The sequence below is a fragment of the Myripristis murdjan genome, chromosome 23 (assembly GCF_902150065.1).
Source record: "Myripristis murdjan chromosome 23, fMyrMur1.1, whole genome shotgun sequence".
Taxonomy (NCBI): Eukaryota; Metazoa; Chordata; class Actinopteri; order Holocentriformes; family Holocentridae; genus Myripristis; species Myripristis murdjan.
The window spans coordinates 7,768,077-7,788,030 of NC_044002.1; the positions used below are offsets into that span (position 1 = coordinate 7,768,077).

Sequence of the window (19,954 nt, forward strand, 5' to 3'; positions counted from 1 at the left end):
TCTTTGTCTCTTCCTCATTGTCCCTGTGGATCTCCCAAGCACTTTGCCTCTTAAGTGCTCACTTGCTCTCTCTCTCTTTCTCTCTCTCTCTCTCTCATCCTCCCCATCTCCTCCTTCCTCTTCTCTCTGGCGTGTCAGTGAGTGCCAGGCGGGCCGTCCCTGGAGTGACCTTGGGGTAATGAGCTCCTGATCACGAGTCAGGAAACCAAGCATTCAACACCCCTCCACCCCTCCCACTACCCCACACCACCCCATGCAACAAAAAAAAAAAAAAAAAAGAAAAAGAAAAAGAAAAAAAGAAAAAGAAAAAAAACACTACACAGCTATCGTATGCTCGGCTCTGTGCTGGGACAAGTGAGGAGAGAGACACACTCGCACACACACACACACGCACACCCAAAGAGAAATAGTGTTGGAGACGCAGGGCAACAGGGCAGAGGTGCAGATGAAAAGAGACTAGAGAAACTACTACAATCGCTGATATACAACTACCAGACCTCCAGTGTAAAGTAAGTGGATAGTTTTTTATAAATTTATTTATTTATTTTCTCTGGGTTCACACTTGGTGATGCATAGTTTTTGGGGGGCAGAGGTGATGAAGTGTTGAAGGTGAGGTGGTGATTTCAGCACCGTGGCAAGCGGACAGGGACTGGAAAGTTTGGAACCTGTAAAAAAAAAAAAAAAGCGAAATATGAGTCGAACGCTGTTCTCTGCAGATAGACTCGGTGCACCAGATGGCATGAAGGCAATTTTTTTTAGTGTGTATTATGTGTGAGTGGTGTGTATGTGTGTGTGTGTGTGTGTATATGTGTGGGGGGGGTGTTAATGTGATTTCTTGAACTGTTGCTTTCGAGTTGGCCATCTCAAACCCCTTTGTGTTCTCATTGTTTTCAAAATCTCCCAAACTGTGGGTGAAGTTGCTCGAGAAACTCAATTAAGTTTCTCTCAAGGACTGCTGGCGATCGCAGCGCTGTTGTGCATTTGTTTTAGCCTGATATTTTTGTCGCAGCAAAGTATGAAATGGTAAAACTAAAAGGCTTCTGTGGACATGTTCGTAATCGCCTCTTTGTTGGTTATCCAGAAACAGAATTTTTCCCTGAGGCTGTCGATTTGAGATAATAAACACAGGAAAACATTAAACAATATTAAGCTCGAAATGCTGAAACTATAACCACAGATGGAAAGCTGGCTTGTAGTCCTATTTACGCTGTGCCTGCTCTGTGCCTGGGTAAACAATTGTGAAGTCCCAATAATCCTGTACCCATAGGCTGTGGACTGTTGTGTTAAAACATTAACAGGGCCGTTTCTTCAGTGATTAGGCTTCAAACATCCATATGTTCCTTATATTATTACTATCAGCCGACCACATGCAAGCCTGATCAAGTATTTCTGTGTTGCTGTGTATGTGCATGTGTGCTGGTCGACGTGGGCCAGTTTTTCCCAGAATGTCGTAATTTGGGTCAGGCCTGACTGGAATGACAAACCCCGAGCAGCCGTATTGTATCAGCGCTATGTGGTCCAGCAGACCTTATGCTAGCGTTGCCATGGCTATCTTCAGCCCTGGTATAGCAACCCAAGTCAGACCAAACAGTGTTCCTCTCTGTGCTACGGGGCATTCCTGCTGTGGACAAAAGCTTCCTCGAGCTCATTCTCACTCGAAATGAGGTGTCCGCTTCATTTCTTTAGAATCAACACATGGTGTGTTCCTAATGAAAGCGCCGGGGAGATTAAACATGAGGTGGAGATGAGCTTGAGAAACCAGCTTTGGTTGGTAGGAAGTCACAGCACAATGTGGATTAAGCTGGATGACAGCCAGCAGGGCCGAACTCATAAAACTGCTTGGGTTTCTAAATAGGTCCTGGCATTTTCCATCTGAGATGGCCATTTAGCTTCCTGTAAGGGACATTTTACACATTCTGCCCTTTTCTCTTGTTAAACACTTGCCCCACACACTTCATCACGTGATCTCTCCTATATGTCAAGACGCAGCACAAAGCCAGCGCATTTTCCTCTGTGTCTTCTCAAACGCTTTCACGAGACTGCTCTCCACGGAGGAGCCTGAGCAATAAGGCATAGAATTGCACTGTGAGGGCCTTGAGAAGGCCGCACCAGGGGGGAGGGAAGCTCTCTGAATGGAACCAATTCTGGTCTATAGGGCACAAGTGAGTGAGAGAGAGAAAGAAGGAGAGAGAGGGTAGGGGGATGAGAACATACACAAAGATCCTCACATTGAGTGGCTGGTTTATTCTTGTGGGGTACACATTGACCCCTCACATGTGGGATGAACAGAGTGAGCCTTGATGGGGTCCAGAGGGCCTCCAGAGAAAGGGAGGAGAGGATAAAGAGTGGGACAGAAGAAAGGAGTAGGGGAGGGATGCCAGGAGAGGCCTGTCACAGAATGTTCCTCCACTGCTTTTACTTTTAGGCATCATATTAAAGAAGTTGCAGCAAGGCAAAACAGGGAAAGTGATGACGTGACCCTTCACTCCAATCCTTCAGCAGGTTCAGCGGTCCTCCCAGTCACGATGCCTGAGAGAGGCGATGCCCCGACACTGAGAGCCTGCTCTGTGTTTTACTCAGCCCACTCAGAGGCTGCGGTGATGAGGAGTGACGGCGAGAGGAGCGGCTCCTGGGGCTGCTGGGTTAATAGTCATATGTGGAAATGTGAAGCTTCTCATAGAGACATCAAGCAAGCAGCTCTCTCATTACAGGCAAGGCTAGACAATCAAGGCTGTCTGGAAAACGTCTAAGCCAGTAATGAGAGAAAGTTCCTCTTGTGTGGGGTTGGTCCCTATTGTCTGAAGAAGCCCATTGATGGTGCTGCTAATGCCTTTTGTGCTTGAATTGGAATAGATGGATCGGGGTATGTGCATGAGCCTTCAGGCATGTTCCTCCTGACAAAGTACATTTTGTAAAACTCTCAATTGGTCTTTGGCTGGAATTGAACTTTTACCCACTTTGCATGCAGACAAAAAAAAAAAAAAAAAAATCTCAATCTCCTCCCTGAGATTTGGACCGTAGGTATTTTTCCAGTGGAAAAATAAACATCTAATTGTGACATTAAAGTGTCGGGCCAAGCCTGTGCCTCTCTGCCCTGCTGTTGGCTTGTGATGTGGGTTTTCATCCTTAGAGGACTAATGATAACCCGAGGCTTTCCACTGCAATCAATCAGCTCATTAATCTCTCAGTCATACGCTCGAACACTAACACACACACACACACACACACACACACACACACACACACACACACACACACAAGGCTGTTTACCCCACATGCTGTCCCAGGCCTGCCAGTGGATAACTCTGACAGAGGCGGGCAAAGGTCTAGGTTCATGATGTAAAATGCTACACATCCAGAGGGAGTAAACGTACAATGTGAGCGAAGTGAAGGAATTTTTAATGTCATGGGAACCAGTGATTCTATTTCAGCATCAGTCTTTGGCATATTAGGCGGGATTTGGCCATCTGCATACTGCATTTGTGTGGAGTGCAATTTGATTTCCACACAAACAGCTCCTGCAATAGGCAGAGAAATTGTGGTTGCTCAGCTTCAGAAAAGTCAGAGAGGGAATAGGGGTCTCCAGGGTGCCCCTCTGCCCCCCCCAACCCCAGCCCAGTTTGTGTTCTAGTGAACCACAGGGGAGTGGGTCCTGTTTGTATACCTCTAATGAACTCAGGGATGATCCTGGCTCACTCATGCATCATGTCGCCGGAGAGAGGTAGAGAGGGCTGGGGGAAAAAAAGACAGTGAGGAGAGGAGGAGGGCAATGCAATCCTTCTATTTACCACTGATAAAAAAAAAAAAAAAAGTAATAGCATATTAGAAACATCTGTATATCAGTATTCTATGCCCGAACACCGGGTGGTGTAACACTATCAAAGTTGTGTTTATCTTTTTATGGTAAGAATTCACTGAAAACACCTGCACCAACAGGAGCCTCACTTTGAATATTCAGCCCCATTCTTTCACCAGTACTCTTTATGAAACCAGGCACATTAGAAATAAAGGTAATCCATATTAATGGTTTGGAACTTTCTTGCCAATGGGGAGCCTTGCTAAATGGCTCTGAGGTAAATCCAGATGGGACTATAAAATAACGCACAGCCAATACAATCCCAAGGCTCCGCCTACCCTAAACGCTGTAATCTACTGGCTCAATCAATACAATCTCTTTTTATTTACTGCTGCTCTTTGGCTGCTTTGTAGCTGCGAGTAAATTTGATCCAGCCAGCATAGTTGTTAGCAATATTATAACCATTTCTGGAGGGAAAATTAGATTTTTGCAGAGCATAAACAGTGTGTAGGCTATAAAAGAAGAAGGGAGGAAAAACACAAGAAAACAATGGGTCATTTGGGGAATTGTAGCTGCGGGTCAATCTTGCCCTTTTTTAACCCACAAAAACTTGAAAACATGAGGCTGTGATGTGGCCACTGATGTCGAATGGAAAGTTAAATTGATCATGAGGATCACTGTGGCTCTCTCTCTGCCACTTAGCATCTGCATTCCAATCTCACCACTAATTGGATTGCTAATGGTTGTGCTGCAGTGCGGTGGCAAAATTTGTTGATTATCAGGCTCTGTATGGTTCAGCTGGATGTTCAACCAGTATCTGTGATGCAAAGATCACAGATATAATACAAAAAAATATATGTGCAACCTCAGTGATATTGTTTTGGAAATGCCTCTTCTTCTTTGTTCAGGGTTCACTACTCGGCCACGTAATGGATAACAGCCTGCTTGAAGGGCTTGGATCTTTCCACATCTTCAACGCTTAATGCCCAAATTATTCTCAAGCAGTTTATAAAGCCTCCAAAATGCCAGCAGGGATGTCTAATCCTAACTTAAATCTCAGCGTGTGTTAATCTGGCCCAGTGGAGAGTTTCAAGGCTCTGGGATGTCTTCTGGTTCCTCCCTCGGGGCTCAGCGTTCTGCAGAAAGTGTGATTTACAAACTTAAACAACTAAGATGGAAGGAGGGAGGATTAGATAGGCCCACTCTATGGCTGCAGAGATGATGGTCGAGTTTGTTTTCTGTCCTCCCACTGATAGGTGATTAAAAACTATAGGATCACTGAGCTCTACGAGGAAGGGTGGGGGTGCATTCAGCAGTGCCAAAGGGGGTAAACATTCTTTTCACTTTCTTGCCTTTTTAAGTGGTGTGTCCATCCCGCCAAATACTCTCGTACATGTGTGCGTGTCGCAGCCATCCCTTCGGCTGTAACTGAGTCACTGAGACTTTAAAGTTTCATCCACATGCAGTGTTGAAGGATGCAGATCGCTGAGGGAGAAGGAGAAGGAGTGAAAGCAGAGAGCTGAGTGGGAAGAAATTGGGAGAAAGAGAAGGAGAGGGAGAGAGAGTCATTAGTCATATCCATTAGTATTCCATCCACAGCTTGTTCTGTGAGACAGCCGGTCTGTCTAAACAAACAGCCCAGCAGAGGGGGGATGTCTCATTATAGCGTCCCCCCTTTCTTCTCACCCGGAGTTCACATTCCATCTGACCATAAACACCAGGCCGGGGCTGTGGCCTTGCCCTCTGACTCTGCTGGAGTTTAGAGATGTTAGCGGGGCTAGCAAAGCAACATTTCACATGCTGTTCACTGCAGGGCTGCTACAGTACAGTACAGTACAGCCTCCTGGGAGAGTATGCCCTGAAAGACAAGAACACAACATGGAGTGTGCCTGTTTGAGTGTGTGTCTGTGTGTGTCGAATTGATGTCCTCTTCAGCTCGATGCGTTGTCTAGTTGAAGAGGCGGCTGTGCACCCCTGAGACATCCGCTCTTCACACCTCTACCGCCTTCCATCCCCACCAGTTTCTCACCGAGAGAGCTTAGCGGTCCCAAAGGGAACCGGCACCGCTCGGCTATGAGCCGCACACCGATACTGTCAAACGAGCCTCGGCATTTGTATGCCAAGAAATGGGGAGAGCGCCGCAGCAGCTCTGACAATGATGTCTGCAGACGCCGCATGACCACCCTGTGCAAAGTGCGAGTCTGCCTACGCCACAGACAACCAGTAGTGTACTGGCCGTGCGGAGGCAGGCGTGTCGGTTGTGCGTACTGACCTGTCCCTTTGAGAAGGAGAAGCCACCTCGCAGCGGTTTGTATGACGCGCATTAAAGTGACAGAGGTGGTCAGCGGAGGCAGGAGCACCATCACACTCGGGAGTGTTTGTACATAAGCCTTGGATCTCTCCACTGCCTGGCCTAATGCTCAGTGGCAAGTTGAAAGGGCATAGTTAATGCCCCGGGTGCCAATGCTGCCCCCTCCCTCCCCCTTCCCTCAACCCCTCCCAGCTGGAATGAGCACAAACAGTGTGAGAAAAATATTCAGCTGACATAGAAAAGCTATGATTCGGCGAAAGGGTGCTGGCGTCTGCACAGCAGCTCCGAGTCGTGTTTTCATTTCTAAGGGGAATGATTAGTTCCCTCGGCGCAGCAAAATGGGCTCCCCTATTTATTTGTAAATTGCGCCGCATAGAGTATCTATATTCATAGATTTGGTAAATAAAGCCGGTGCAAATACGGTTTTGTGCAGATGAATGTAGAAAATGACAGCAGTGGGCATGCAAGATGTCATGTGCGTGTATTTCTGATGGATGGAAATAGCAGCTTATCACAGATACGGCATGCTTGTGAATAGGACAGATCAGTTAGGCGGGCTTTAGCAACGACTTCACAATGTTTCTTGACAGGGTTAAATGAGTACGGTTAAAAAAGTGGTATATGCTTTGAAACGAGTGATAATTTCAAACATTGCTCTCGCTGAGTATCATCTATGCTGGCTAACTTCATGGTGTAAATGAATGTGATTATGTGCCCCAGTGAAACAATTTGGGAATGTTGGCTTTACTCTCACCCTGCAGCAGCAGCTAAAGCAGTAAATTAACTGGTTCTACTGTCCTGCAAGTTCATTGTGCCTTTTGAGAGGTTATTCTCTCATGATGCACTTGTTTTTAGCAGGATTTAGAAGATATACAGGACCTAAACAAACACCCAGAACTCTTGACCAAACAGGCGGATGAATCCAAGGCATTACCACAGATTGACTGTAACCTCTTCAACTAAAGGATGTGAAGTGCACCGTCCAGTGACATTGCCCCAAACTGTGACTGTGACTGCTGAAAAAATAAGCATCGGCCTGTTTTTTATTGTGGGATAAATTAGGCAGTGTGCTTGCTGTATATTGAATTCCCATCAGCCTCTTCAGCTGACGTCAGAGGACCTCAGGCAGCGGATCTCTGCAGTGTTGCACGTGCCCTCCTCAGTGACTGCTCTCCATTTAAAATCTCTTTCTCACTCTCAAACACACACACACACACACACACACACACACAACTGTGCACGCACACCCACACAAAGAGTTGGCTACCTTCCGGGAATTGGATGCCAATTACAATAATCGCTTTCTTTTTTTGGCTGTTTTTTTTTTCTTTCTTTCTTTCTTTCTTTCAAGGACGTCTCATATTAAAAGTTATTCACACATTTGTTAAGTTTGCTATTAAGGCAGAATTTTTGAGGACTTGCTGTGAAAACAGGTGCTCAATTAACTTTCAGCCAGCTGGTATCGGGGATGTTTTAAAGCTTGGTTATTTGCTCGGCATTACAAGTTGTGACAGAAACCCAGACGGCGCATCGGCTATGCCAGTTGTTCTTCCCTAACCAATGCTAGCCTTGGATCGGCAATTCACTGCAGAAATCCAGGATAACCTTGGTGAGGAACTCCTGCCGACTCTTTGCAGACTCTACAGGTTATAGACTGTCTCTGTGTCCAGGGAGGACAGTGGTAGATGAAGAAGGCACTGCGCCACACCAGCCTCCTGATTCCATCTCCTCACGCCAAATGGCCCCAAAGACAATGCAATAAAAGTGAAGGATTTGCTTTGGCCAAAAGTCACGTCCTTGACAGATCAGGGATGTCTAATCTTCTCCCGTCCACCATTCTCAATAAATAACCTTCCCCCTGCGTCCTCGATGGCTGGAAATAAGACTGTCACTGGGACCTGGAATATAGTGCATGTGGTACATCGTGACCAAACCTTTGATTCATTGAGAGTTGCACAGAACCCAGGAGAGAGGGAACTGAGTGGCACTATCATTGCAACCTGGAGTAAACAAGTTAAAAATAGCTGTTCTTCTCTGTCTTTTCGGGGTATCTTCAAGAAATTGCTGCTTTGCCTCCACGTTGTGCATGAAGCCAGCAGATAAATAGGTCATTAATAGTAATTACAATAATTACGACAAATTCGAGATATATTCCTGATGTTGAGTTGCAGCCCCCTCTTGCACAAGCCACAGCTCAGCTTGTTCATTGCGTCTGCTTTTCCTCATCTGCATCTCCTCCTTTGTGATTGGTATAGATTTAATGAACTAAATCAATAACAGTTGATGGCTTTTACCTGGAATCACCTCATCTGTGAGGTTAAAAGAAGAACAGTCCCCAGTATTATAAGTTCAAAAACAGCTGAGAGTTAAAGGGGAAGAGGCTGTCTGCGTGTTAAAATAGGACATAGGCAGCTAAGGAAATCTAATAAAGCATAAAAGAAACAAATTGTACGACACTTAAACAATTCTTAGATTGACAAACATGGAATGCCGAGGAGCTGCTAGTTAAGTCAAATATAACTGTGAAAACTCAAAGAAGAGAGACTCTTCTTGAGACTCAAAAGAACAAATAGTGTTGCTTAACTTTGACAGTCTGTCGGCTGAGGCAAGAATGTGCCAAGACTTACAACAATCAGACATTCTCTAATTAGTAAGACATGAAAAACATAACTGACTTTCTTCATATCAGCAAATACGGTCACTAAAATGACCCAATACATGCGAAATATGATTGAATTGATTAAAAAAAAAAAAAAAAAAACCACGACCCGGCAACGACTTAGGTGGTATCATCAGAGTTTTCATGAAGTGGAGGCGAGGAGCAGTGAAGTAAAGGATTCATTTCTCATAGTTGGGCCTCTCCCAGTTTTGACACCACACTTTCAGAGAGACACAGTGGGAGTTTTTTGACATGTTTGAGACGAGCTCGCAAGCGGAGGGTATTTCATGCCTGTTTCTGTGAATGACTTTTGATGGGCCGCTGTGGTCCAAGCATCTTTAACAGTCCCGACAAGCCTTTGTTCTTTCCCTGTTTTCATGTCTGATCCCCAACAGCCCACGGGGGGAAAGCTCTGTCGGCCCTGCGCTCCCAAAGCCTTTCTGTTTGATCAACTTCTAACATATTTGAACAGTTTAGGCAGGGATGAGTGCAGGTAATTCAAAGCCTGCCAAACGGGTGATTTGGAGAGATGAAAAGACATTCTGGTTCATGGGGAGTAGTGAGAAACTCATCTCTCTCATTTCGGCGCTGCTGCATATGCCAGAGCCACCCTTCAAAATTGAGGGTACTCTTAAATGAACCTGTAATGTGGCTGACATCTTCCATCCACAACAGGGTTTTGAAAAAAAAAAAAAAAAAAAAAAAATCCTCTCTCCCCCAAAGCCATTCCCACCCTTTTCTGTGTTTCCTCTTTCCTCAGGCAGTAGCTTAAATCACCCAGTAGAGGCCAGTGTGTAGTTGATGAGGTCACCCACTAGATATGACAGCTACAATACTGAGCCTTTGAACGGAAAGAAGAAGAAGGAACACCTTCACTCAGAGGTCACAGAGAAATTGGGACCTATGGATATCATTTAGTCCTGTCTAAGTAGTGCAATTGCTGGGAAGAAATCAATGACACACCAGGCAGCAGGAAACAAAGACACATGGGAGCGGCGTTTGAAGGTAAGGCAAGTCTGATAAATGTTAACTTCATCTCCGTCATTGTTTGAGGTGGAAAAGCAAGAGCGAGCAGACCTGGCTCAATACTGTGGTGAAAGGATGCTGATGGCTGGTATCATTAGCTGGAGTCACTGCAGCAGATGAGAGGTCAGGGCCATAATGGATAGACCATGAGAGCCCTCTACTGACAGTTAAATCTTGTCTTTACCAAGGCAAGAGAAAGCATACCAGCCCCGTGCTTTAAATTCCAGCTGCAAACGAGACAAAAACTGACTTCCCTGAATAGCTGTACCGCTTTTCCAACAGTTGAGTCATCAGAAATAAACTGCCTTTTCCCACCTATACTCCTTCAAGGAGAGAATTGCACTGGGGCTTATGAGGACGTTCTAATAATCATTTAGTACTAAAATTTCTTCTCAAACACCCACCTACAGCTATTAGAGAAATGAAATAATGATTTAGTCATCGAAGGCAATACATGTGAGACAGATTCCACAAGCCGAAGTTAACATTTTGAATATGCTCCTCCATATTGTTAATAGACTAGCGAACAGAGGAGTCACTGGGGATTTATTTTAGGTTATGGCCTTATAATTGAAGTTATTTTTGATCACAACCTCCTGCTACAGCTGAACCTGGAGAAGAGAGAGCGGATATTAAATTATCATTTGGATCGTGCAAAGAAATGCCTATCTAAACGGTGTTGATCAATATGAGACATTCAGTGTTATATTGAAATTCTGTCAGTATCGGATGATGAGATAGCACTGTGCATCTTTCAAAGCGCAGTCAGTTTTTTGGAATTTGCAGACATAAAGAGCAGACATAAAGCAGAAAAAAAACCAAAATCACACTTAAAGACAAAATCACCCCCCACCCACCCACACACACACACACACACCACCACCACCACCCACCCGAGCCCTCTTCCTCCCCCAGATTAAATAACTTGTTAAGATACATTTTTTTATTCAGTATAATTTCCTATTCGCTCATGTTATTTGATTTATTTCCAGAGGACGCCTATGGACTGCACATTCATCATTTCAGAAGCAAAAAGGCATTTATTATTACAAACACCTCACAATAATACATCTGTACGTAAGAATAAATATATATTTTTCCCCACACTCCTAAATCATCCTGCGACCATCCAAATTTATCTTGCAACCGCCTGCAAGACTGAGAAACAAGACATGTGGACATTTTCCTTATTCAGCCAGAAACTTTGTGAAGTTGGGTAAGACGTGAAAACAAAAACACAACCCAGAGCAAACTTCAGACCAACGGTGAGTGTTGCGTCACACCCCAGCAACACCTCAACGCTGTTTGGCTATTGTTTAGTCTCAGACAGGCTGTCAGGTGTATTTGAGGAGAAAAACTGCAAGACAGAACAAATCCCTGACCAAAGCAACAGAGAAATAGTGTTAGTGAACGCTGGCCCTAAAACTCCCATTTCTCTATGGGTGGCCAGCCTGGGAACGAAGCATACGAGTGAATATCCATCAGCCGAAATTGGGAATTGAAAATAGGTTTGAATGTGTGCTAATTAATTCTCAATACGCAGCTGCTTCCTGTGTGAGAGTACATGTAATGCAAATTTAAGGGTCATTGACTGGTGTCCTTGGGAGAAAATTGTTGAAAATGACCAGTGATGATTGCCTCTTACAAAGCCACACAGGTTAGTGATTAAAAGGTCTAAACTCACACAGCTGCAGCCATCCCTGAAATTGGACGGATATCGAAGCAATGCTGTGACTCAAAGGGCTGCGGAGACAGCCTGTTATTGTTATTTTAAAATCAATAGGCTTTTTAGGCCTCCGTCCATCGCTTGTAGGGGACTTGACTGAAAGTATAAATTCGGTCAAGGTTTGTGACATTTGTCCCGCAGATGCTGAACGGTAGCTATTTCTCTGTGCAGCGGTGTGATCTGAGGTGAGCCTCAGCCTGGAGGGAAATTTACTACTGTTTGCCTTTGTGAGGCTTTCATAATCTGCAGCCAAGCTCGGCTCCCTACCCAGATCCTGCCACAGGAGCTACATGCCAGCTAACAGGGCTGCTGTGTTTCTGCATAATGGGAGGTTCAACTGCATACGCTATAGACTCGCAGGCATAATACCTATACTGTTGCATGCAAACACGACCATGCACGCATCAAATCACAAAAGCAAACGTCTGAGTCATTGCATGTGTGTGAATATAGGTGTGAATGTGGCAGGGTATTTTCTCCAGTTATGCTGATGCAAGCATGAGACTGATACTGCAACATGACCTTATATTATTTGCATCTCCTCAATGGTGGGAGGAACTGTCAGAGCTGTCCAAGACGGTTTGTTTTGCACAGGAGAATAAATATGATCCACCCACAGCTTTTCAGTTATTCTTCTGTGTGATGTCAGATGATCAAAACTCCTCATGGGATCGTGTCTCAGAGATGGCATAGCTTTGCATATGGAAGTCTAGCGGATGAATATATGCACCTGCACCTTAAATAAAAATTTTCCCAAGGAACAAAAAAAAGTAGTAGTAGAAATAGTAGAAATATACTTTTAATACATTTTCAATAAGGAAACTAAAAATACAAGTTTGACAAGGTAAACATCTTATTATGCTTTTTATAAGTGTTTGAATTAGTACATGAAAGCACAAAATAAGTATCACAAATATTTACTCAGTGTCCACTTCATCAGGTCCACCTGTACAATCTAATGCAGTTCAAGTCAACAGCTCTGCCATGAATTCTATCTTTTAACAAAGTTTATAATGTTCAGTTTTTGTTGACATTGTGGAGAATGTGTACATTTAATTCTCTGTTTATTATTGAGGTTGTAGTTTGCAGAGGTCTTATACTGGACTACATTATATTGAGGTATTTCTAATTTTTTGTCCTCCTTATTTATATACAGTGAGGGGGGACGGAATAGTGGAAACAGCTCTCAATAAATTAAAGTCCAGTACAACAGCAACACTAACTATGAGCTGAATGCCGAACATGGAATTGAATAAACACCTCTATTACTGTGACAAAAAGAAAACCTGAGTATTATAGGCAGCAGAAAAATAAACTTTATGGCAAAATAGTTGTATTGGATTGTATTAGATTGTACAGATGTACCTAATAAAGTGGCCACTGTGTGTAGTTAAAATATACCTACAAGAAAAACACATAATGCCAGAAATATACTTGTACAAATTTTTAACACACTTAAGATACTCAAAATATACATCCAGGATGGAAAAATATATGCATTTTTGACTTGGGTTGTCATATAAGAGCCAAACATATAACAACCGTATAAGGACAATGGTCATGGATGTACCCATAAATGCTCAACATATGTACATGACAGTAGCTTTGGTGATGCATGTGTGTGTAATATATGTTAGACATGCATTCCCATTTTTGAAAAGTGCCAAATTTGAATACATTTCATGTATTTCATGTATAACCATCATACTTTCCAAGCTAATGCTGCCACCAGTGTCACAATGACTTTTCCCAAGATATTTGAGATCTATGGGCTCTGTGTAGTCACCGAACATGAGAAAAGAAAGACAAATGTTAAGGAATCCTTTGATGGCAGTCTCTACTCTCTTTTCACTCCCTCTCTCTCACCATCAGTTCCATACCTGAACTCACACGCATTACGATACCCCAGACGCCGAGTTTAAAGTGGCATCAAAAGAAATCAAATGTGTAAAAGTCAGTGATTCAATCAAAAACCTACGCCCGGTAAGAACAGAATATATGATGAAGAGAGATGAACATCAATGCGCAGATTTCTCCTTGGGGGACGCAAGAAGTGATTAAAATAACCTTTCCTGGCACATTTTACACATTGCTAGGTAAGTCATGTCCTCATTCATATATACATTCAACAGATTGTACTATAAAGACATAATACATGAATCTATTTCACCACTCTGTGTCGCATAAATTGAACGCGCTGTGGTGTAAGGTGTTTTGGATAAAACATCCATCCATATGGCTAAGAGTGACAGAGTCATAGAGTGCTGCACAAACTGCATTTAGTGCATAAAGTGCATGTACATTTCCAGACACTGACCTTGACTTGCCTGTGTTCTATATAGTGACAAACGCTGTGAATGGTAGCCAGCCTTAATTAACATATATCTCTCAATCACATGGGCTTCTTATGTAAAAGTGCCTCTCCCTGTATGCATTGAAAATGTTAATAGTCTGAATTGTACCTGCAGTGATGCATCTATCTTTTAATACTTGGCATTTGATTACATACCATTTTCTTTGATATTTTGCATGCCAAATGATGTCATACTTTAGGAATTCAATCTGTAGACAGTTAATGAAATCTTTTATGACTACTAGAAGCTGTGTCTGGTAGCTCTTTCACTCAGTGAATACTAAGTAATAGTTTGTATGGAAAAGCAGAAGAGGAACTGAGTAGTTTACATGAGCAGTGATATCTACCATGGCTGAGCAGACACTGAAAATAATCCAAACTCCGTTGACAGAAAATCCAAGGACATGGCATTGTTTTATTTAGCAGGTGACCACAGGCACTGACTGCTTAGCAGGAAAGATGGAGACAAAATCAGGATCGCGAGGATTAGCACAGCAATCTGTGTATGTACCTGTGATACATATTGTCTTGGCGTTAAGCTGTGAGTCTGGTGTGGGATTGCCGGTAACTGGAGGGTTTATCTCTCCACTGGAAGCTGCAGACGAACTTCCTCTCAGCCTCACAGTGAGATGCATGCTGTGGGGGAAGTGGGTGGGAGACCTCTGTTGGGAAAAGTCGGTGCATATGTAGGTGGCTGGCATGTAGGTTTGTGACTAGAATGGTGAGATTACATCCACAGGATGAGCAATATCTCCTCTGTGGTCCACAATATACAAGAAAGAGATACATGAAAGTCGTGCACTGCATGTAAGGGCCCCTGCACTGTACTTCGTCTTCAGCCTGGTCTTATGAACGCTTTTGAAATGAGGGCAGTATCTTAAAATGCAATATGTGCTCTGCGCATGAAAAGTGAGAAAAATGTGTTTTCGCACCATGAAAGGATTAAGTGAAGGTGAAGTGACATGACTAGAAATAGGAAGTAGTTTGACATTGAAATATCACCGCGGAAAGATGACAGTTCAGTTTCCACCTCATGCAAATAAGTTTTCTACAGTGAGTGAAGTTTTCAGCTCAGGTTTCTTTTATCAAAACCTCAACATTTATTAAAGTTTTATTTTAGTTGCCCGACCTCAATCCTAACCTTCATCAAAGTTGATTTACTTGCCAAAACCTAACTGTCACCTGCTACACTTTCCAAATAAAACTGTTGTGTCCAGTTTGTTAAACAGTCACATAATCCATTTTTTTTCTATTGCCACGTAATCCTTTTGTAGCAGAGGAATGTACTCTTCACTTCATTTGTATCCATCACATGGATACAAACAGGATGTGGGTCAGTCTCACATCTTAAAGTCACAGTTTGGGTTTTTAGTGGTATTTACCGTTACCTGTAAGTGTAATACATCCACCAAGTTTGGTCCATGAACGCCTTCCCTGTCATGAGAACAGGAGTGTTCTTCTCCAAAAATAAGTAGCTATAGACAGGAAAACCACACGATTTTGAGTGGTGACAAACAGCTGAAAGTTTGCACAACACGTTTGGAAGCCAGGGAAAAAGCCGCAGAGAACGAAACTTTATCAAATGTGCATTGTTGTGTATCCTTGAAAACTATTTTTCAGCTTTGTGTCGCCCCTCAGGATTGTGTTATTTTCTGGTCTGTATCTATATTCACGTTAGTGCAATACACTCCTGGTGAAGCTCCTGTTCTCATGACAGGGAAGGATTTAATGGTGGGTGTATTACACTCGCATGGGGCAGTAAATACCGCTATATGGATAAGAAGCTTACTAGGTATCAGCCTAGACCTAATTTTACTACTTTTTGTTATCATGATTATTGTTCATGTGTTCAAAACTTAGCTACTGATTTCACCTATTTTGGTTTTCATCCCTCATATTTCTCCCATACCCAACCACAGGGCTATCACAACTCCAATAATTTAACCCAAAACACGATTAAAACCTAATACAGTAAAACCTTTAAGCCTGTACAGACTATGTAATGTAAAGGGTGTGTATACACCAAGTTAAATTCCCTATTTGTCAGATGTGTCTTATAATACATTCTGAATGCTGTTATTGCAACAGATACAGTTGTACTCATCAGAAAAGTCTTTGTTCTTAAGGATGATCCCTAAATGAACGCAAGCAGCATGTGCTATATTCTGCAGGGAACACAACACAACCCCCCGAGGCCCCAGTAGACATATAAATCATTCAATAATATGACAACCGTAACATGAAACCAGATGGATGCAATTCAGAGATAGAAGATAATAGCAGGAATAGAGGTTTTTTTTTTTTTTTTTTTTTTTTGCAATAGCCTGGTCAACACAGACTGTTAAATGTGACCTGCCAGATTACATAATCCACCTCACTGATTTGACGTGATTGTACGAGTCATTTGATACTGATCAGCTGCTGTTCAGCTGGGACAGCTCATAGCCAATCAGCAATGCTGCATTCATGCAATAGTGAAACATGGCTTCTGTTTGAACCTGTGCGGATCTGATGACTAACCAGGTGCTTTGAAACTCAAAAGAGATGAAAAAAAAAAAAGTTACAGCAGATCTTTACATCAAAGAATGAGTCGTAATTAATAACTATGGTGCTCTGACCTTGTTTGAATACATCTCTGAGATGTTCTCATCTCTTTTCACATTGATTTGCATTCATATTTATCCTACAGCGGAAATATTATATGAAAGACACTGACGAATTTCCACGGTTCACATCAAACCTTTAAAATACCTGCAAAGGTGAGCGGTTTTGCTGCATTATTCATCGGTCAGGCATGATTTCCATGCATAGCATTATTTACCATTATTTATCCATTATTTTTCCCTTTTACTGGTGCAGAGTGCATAAACACAGGACAGAGGCAGAGACATAAAGTATGAAATGATGACAGTAATAGACAGTAGAGAGGAGGAAAGAAGAGAGAAAAATATTTATATGCAAATCAAAAATGATCATTCTTGCAATTATGTTGCTAATAACACACTACAACAGGTAATAGTGATCATAAAACTAAGCAAAAGAGGGCTCATATATCAGTATGCAAAAATATGCAGCGGAGGTTCATCTTACGAGGATGTGGATGCTATCGTTCATGTTTGTGTGCAGTTGTTAAGGCAATCCAGGTCGGCTATGTGTTGCTGAGTGGCGGCTCAGCTGACGAGAGTTCTCCTAAGAGACATACGGATGGGGAGACTGGAATGCTGCAGCCCAGAATGGAGGATAATTTCTGAGTAATAGTCGATCAGAAAGGCTGAATGGGTGGGCAGAGCCAGGTGGCATGATAGTAGTCGTCAGTGTTTAGTGTGCAGTAAAATGTGATTGTCTGTGAATCCCATTTTGAACATTATCTGCCGAGTGTAGAGTACTCTGTGCAGGATTTTAAATTGAATAGGTTGTATTTTAGTGTTTGAGGACATTAATAAGTATTACTGCAGATTTGTTTTCTAGTAGTTGGTAACAGCTCAGTCTTTTTCTGGAGTAGCGAGGTTGTCCTCATTTTTTAACAGAGTTTTGTAGATTTTTATTTTATTATTATCTTTTTTTTTTTTCATTTACACATTATTTATCTCAACAACCACCACCTTAAATGCATACTTTCCATACTTTTTAAACCAGTGGTCAGCTTATTCCAGTTATGAAGTGCCACAGTGTGTTTCTAAGCAAAATTCAATGCATGGAAATGTGGTTGTGCATAGCTCAAGTGCACAAAAAATACATATTCCCTGTGCTATCGCTCAGCTAAACACACTTATTAAGAAGTGGAGAAAGGGACAGATAGTGGGAGAGAGGCAGAGAGCAGGGAAGAAAGAGAGGAGACTGGATGGCTTAATCAAAAGGCGGGCAAAACTGCCCACGCTGCATGCAAAGGCTTTCTCACCCGGCATACTTTAATGAACAAGTGTCTCAAGGTGCTTTCACTGGGCTTTTGAGAGGCAAGCACACACACACAAACACACACACACACACACACACACACACACACACACACACACAGAGAGACATAGGTTGTCTATTCAATTAGAAAAACACCTATAAATTGGTGCCTTTGGAGAGTAGGCGGGAGAAGCGTCTGTGAGAGGAGAGAGGGAGGTGGTGACTGTTGATGCTAACAGTGTGGGGCTGGAGGGACCGAGCTGTGTTTCTGGGCTGTCAGTGGCTGCCAAGGGGGATCAGACTGCAGAAGTCCAGTAGCTAGACAGCCCGGATCTGAGGGGGAACAAAAAGCAGCTATTTCTTGCAATCAAAAGGCACCCAGATGGAAAGAAAAGCGAAAGGACAAGGAGTTGTGATATGATGTCCCCTGCAGCCACAGGCTTTACACAGGTGATTCAGCTCCGGCTTTTCAGCCACTTCACCGAGAGGAACGGAGATTAGAGGTGATGATGAAAACAGGAGGCAGCTGAATGAATACATATTGGCACAATAACAAATGATCAAACTGTTTTGACTTGAATATCCTTTTTTATACTCTATGCTGGTGTTACTCCCTATGGTGGCCGGCCTGTGGCCCCTTTCTGATGCATAATACAAGAATCTACGATCTGGAAATACAGTTTGTGTAAATATCATTGTCACCCTAGACATACAAATACATTTTCAGCTCCTTTTAGCTCCTAAGGCTGGTGATAGCTGGCTTTGGTGATAAAACTAAACGTCATGGGAATACGTGGATGGATGTCTCAACATTGACTGGTTTATTTAGGGCAAGGAGGGGAGCACTCGGCTCCATTGATTATTCAGCTAAGATTATATTTCCAAATTAACTGATGCGTGATCGATTCATCTTTAAAAGCTAATGTTATTTGTACTAGTTTCCCAGCACTAGCAGGGCCTTTGAGTCTTCCCTTTAAAACCATATAATCTTATCAATTAGACTGGGCCACATCTCCAGCTGTAAGGGGCAGGACAGCTATGGAGGAATATTCAGGAATATGAGTTTGAGGACAGAGATAGAAGATGCAGAGAAGCCCGGGAGCTCAACATTTTTTTTTACCAATCTATTTTGCCCACTGTTACAAAGGACAGCTACTGATGTTCACCGCAAAGAGCCACCTCAAGAGACATTTGAGAAGAGCAGAACAACTAAAAACTACTGTCATCATCGCAAAGCAACCTCCGATAGTCAGTCCCCACAGTGTAAAAGTCTGACAACAAAGTTCAAGTTGCCAGAGCAGAACCGTGCACCTCTGTGGAGGGGGTTAGCACATCGTTGCTGTCGGCAAGACAATGTCAGCTCTCCAGGAGCTACGGCAGATTACCTTGTTTTGCAGCTCAACCACCATGCAGGTTTGATTTTACCCAGCTTTTCGAATGAAGACTTCATAAGTCATGCTCCACAAGTTAAACCTTAAATTTAATAGAAAACATGAAAATAACAAATGACTTTTCACATTGTATACACCAGTTTAAAAATAAATACCTTTTTATTAGCTTTCTTTTTTCGTATTTTTATATCAAAATCCCATTTTACTTCCTGGAAAACAGCTGTTTCCTGATGTGCCAGTAGTTGCAAATAAAAATTTCAACCAATAAAACCACAAAGATTATGCACAGTCTGCCCTTCCTGTAAAAAACACAACAAGGATTCAAGGATTCAGGGAACTTTATTGTCATACCAGCTCATATTTACATGCTAGTGGTACGAAATTAGCACTCAGATCCCGGTATAAGCCTAAATAAATAAATAAAGCAATAAAACAAAAAAACAAATTTTTCGAGTTTAAAATTAGTTTTCTCCCCAATTCATCTGACATTGGTTTCCATATCTTTTTCCTTTGACCCCCGCCTCAGTATCCTGTTTCCGCCGGATATACGTTACATTAAGGAGGTACAATGCTCAAATGCTGGGTGAAACTTGTAACTTGCGGACTCTTGAGTTCCTAAAGAGACTGCACTCGTTTGCTTTCTGCGGAGAAAAGATGAAGGTAGAATAGGTGATGTTAAATTGTCACGATGCAAACTGTATAACTGAACTGGAAGAAGTTTATGTGCAATTTTTCACGTGGCACAAAGCGGTCAGTCAGTTAGAGAGCTCTGCTTCACCTCATACTTATCCTTGCTCA

At 42.7% G+C, this 19,954-nt stretch overlaps 1 protein-coding gene across 1 annotated transcript in view; it reads left to right on the forward strand.

Moving 5' to 3' along the window:
* Positions 1-319: 319 nt before the first annotated feature.
* Positions 320-19,954, forward strand: part of ptn (pleiotrophin) — a 42,383-nt gene continuing 22,748 nt past the window's right edge. The window contains exon 1 of the mRNA XM_030046052.1: positions 320-509. Within this exon, the coding sequence (XP_029901912.1) occupies positions 331-509 (179 nt within the window). The 5' untranslated portion in view covers positions 320-330. The remainder of the gene's footprint in view (positions 510-19,954) is intronic.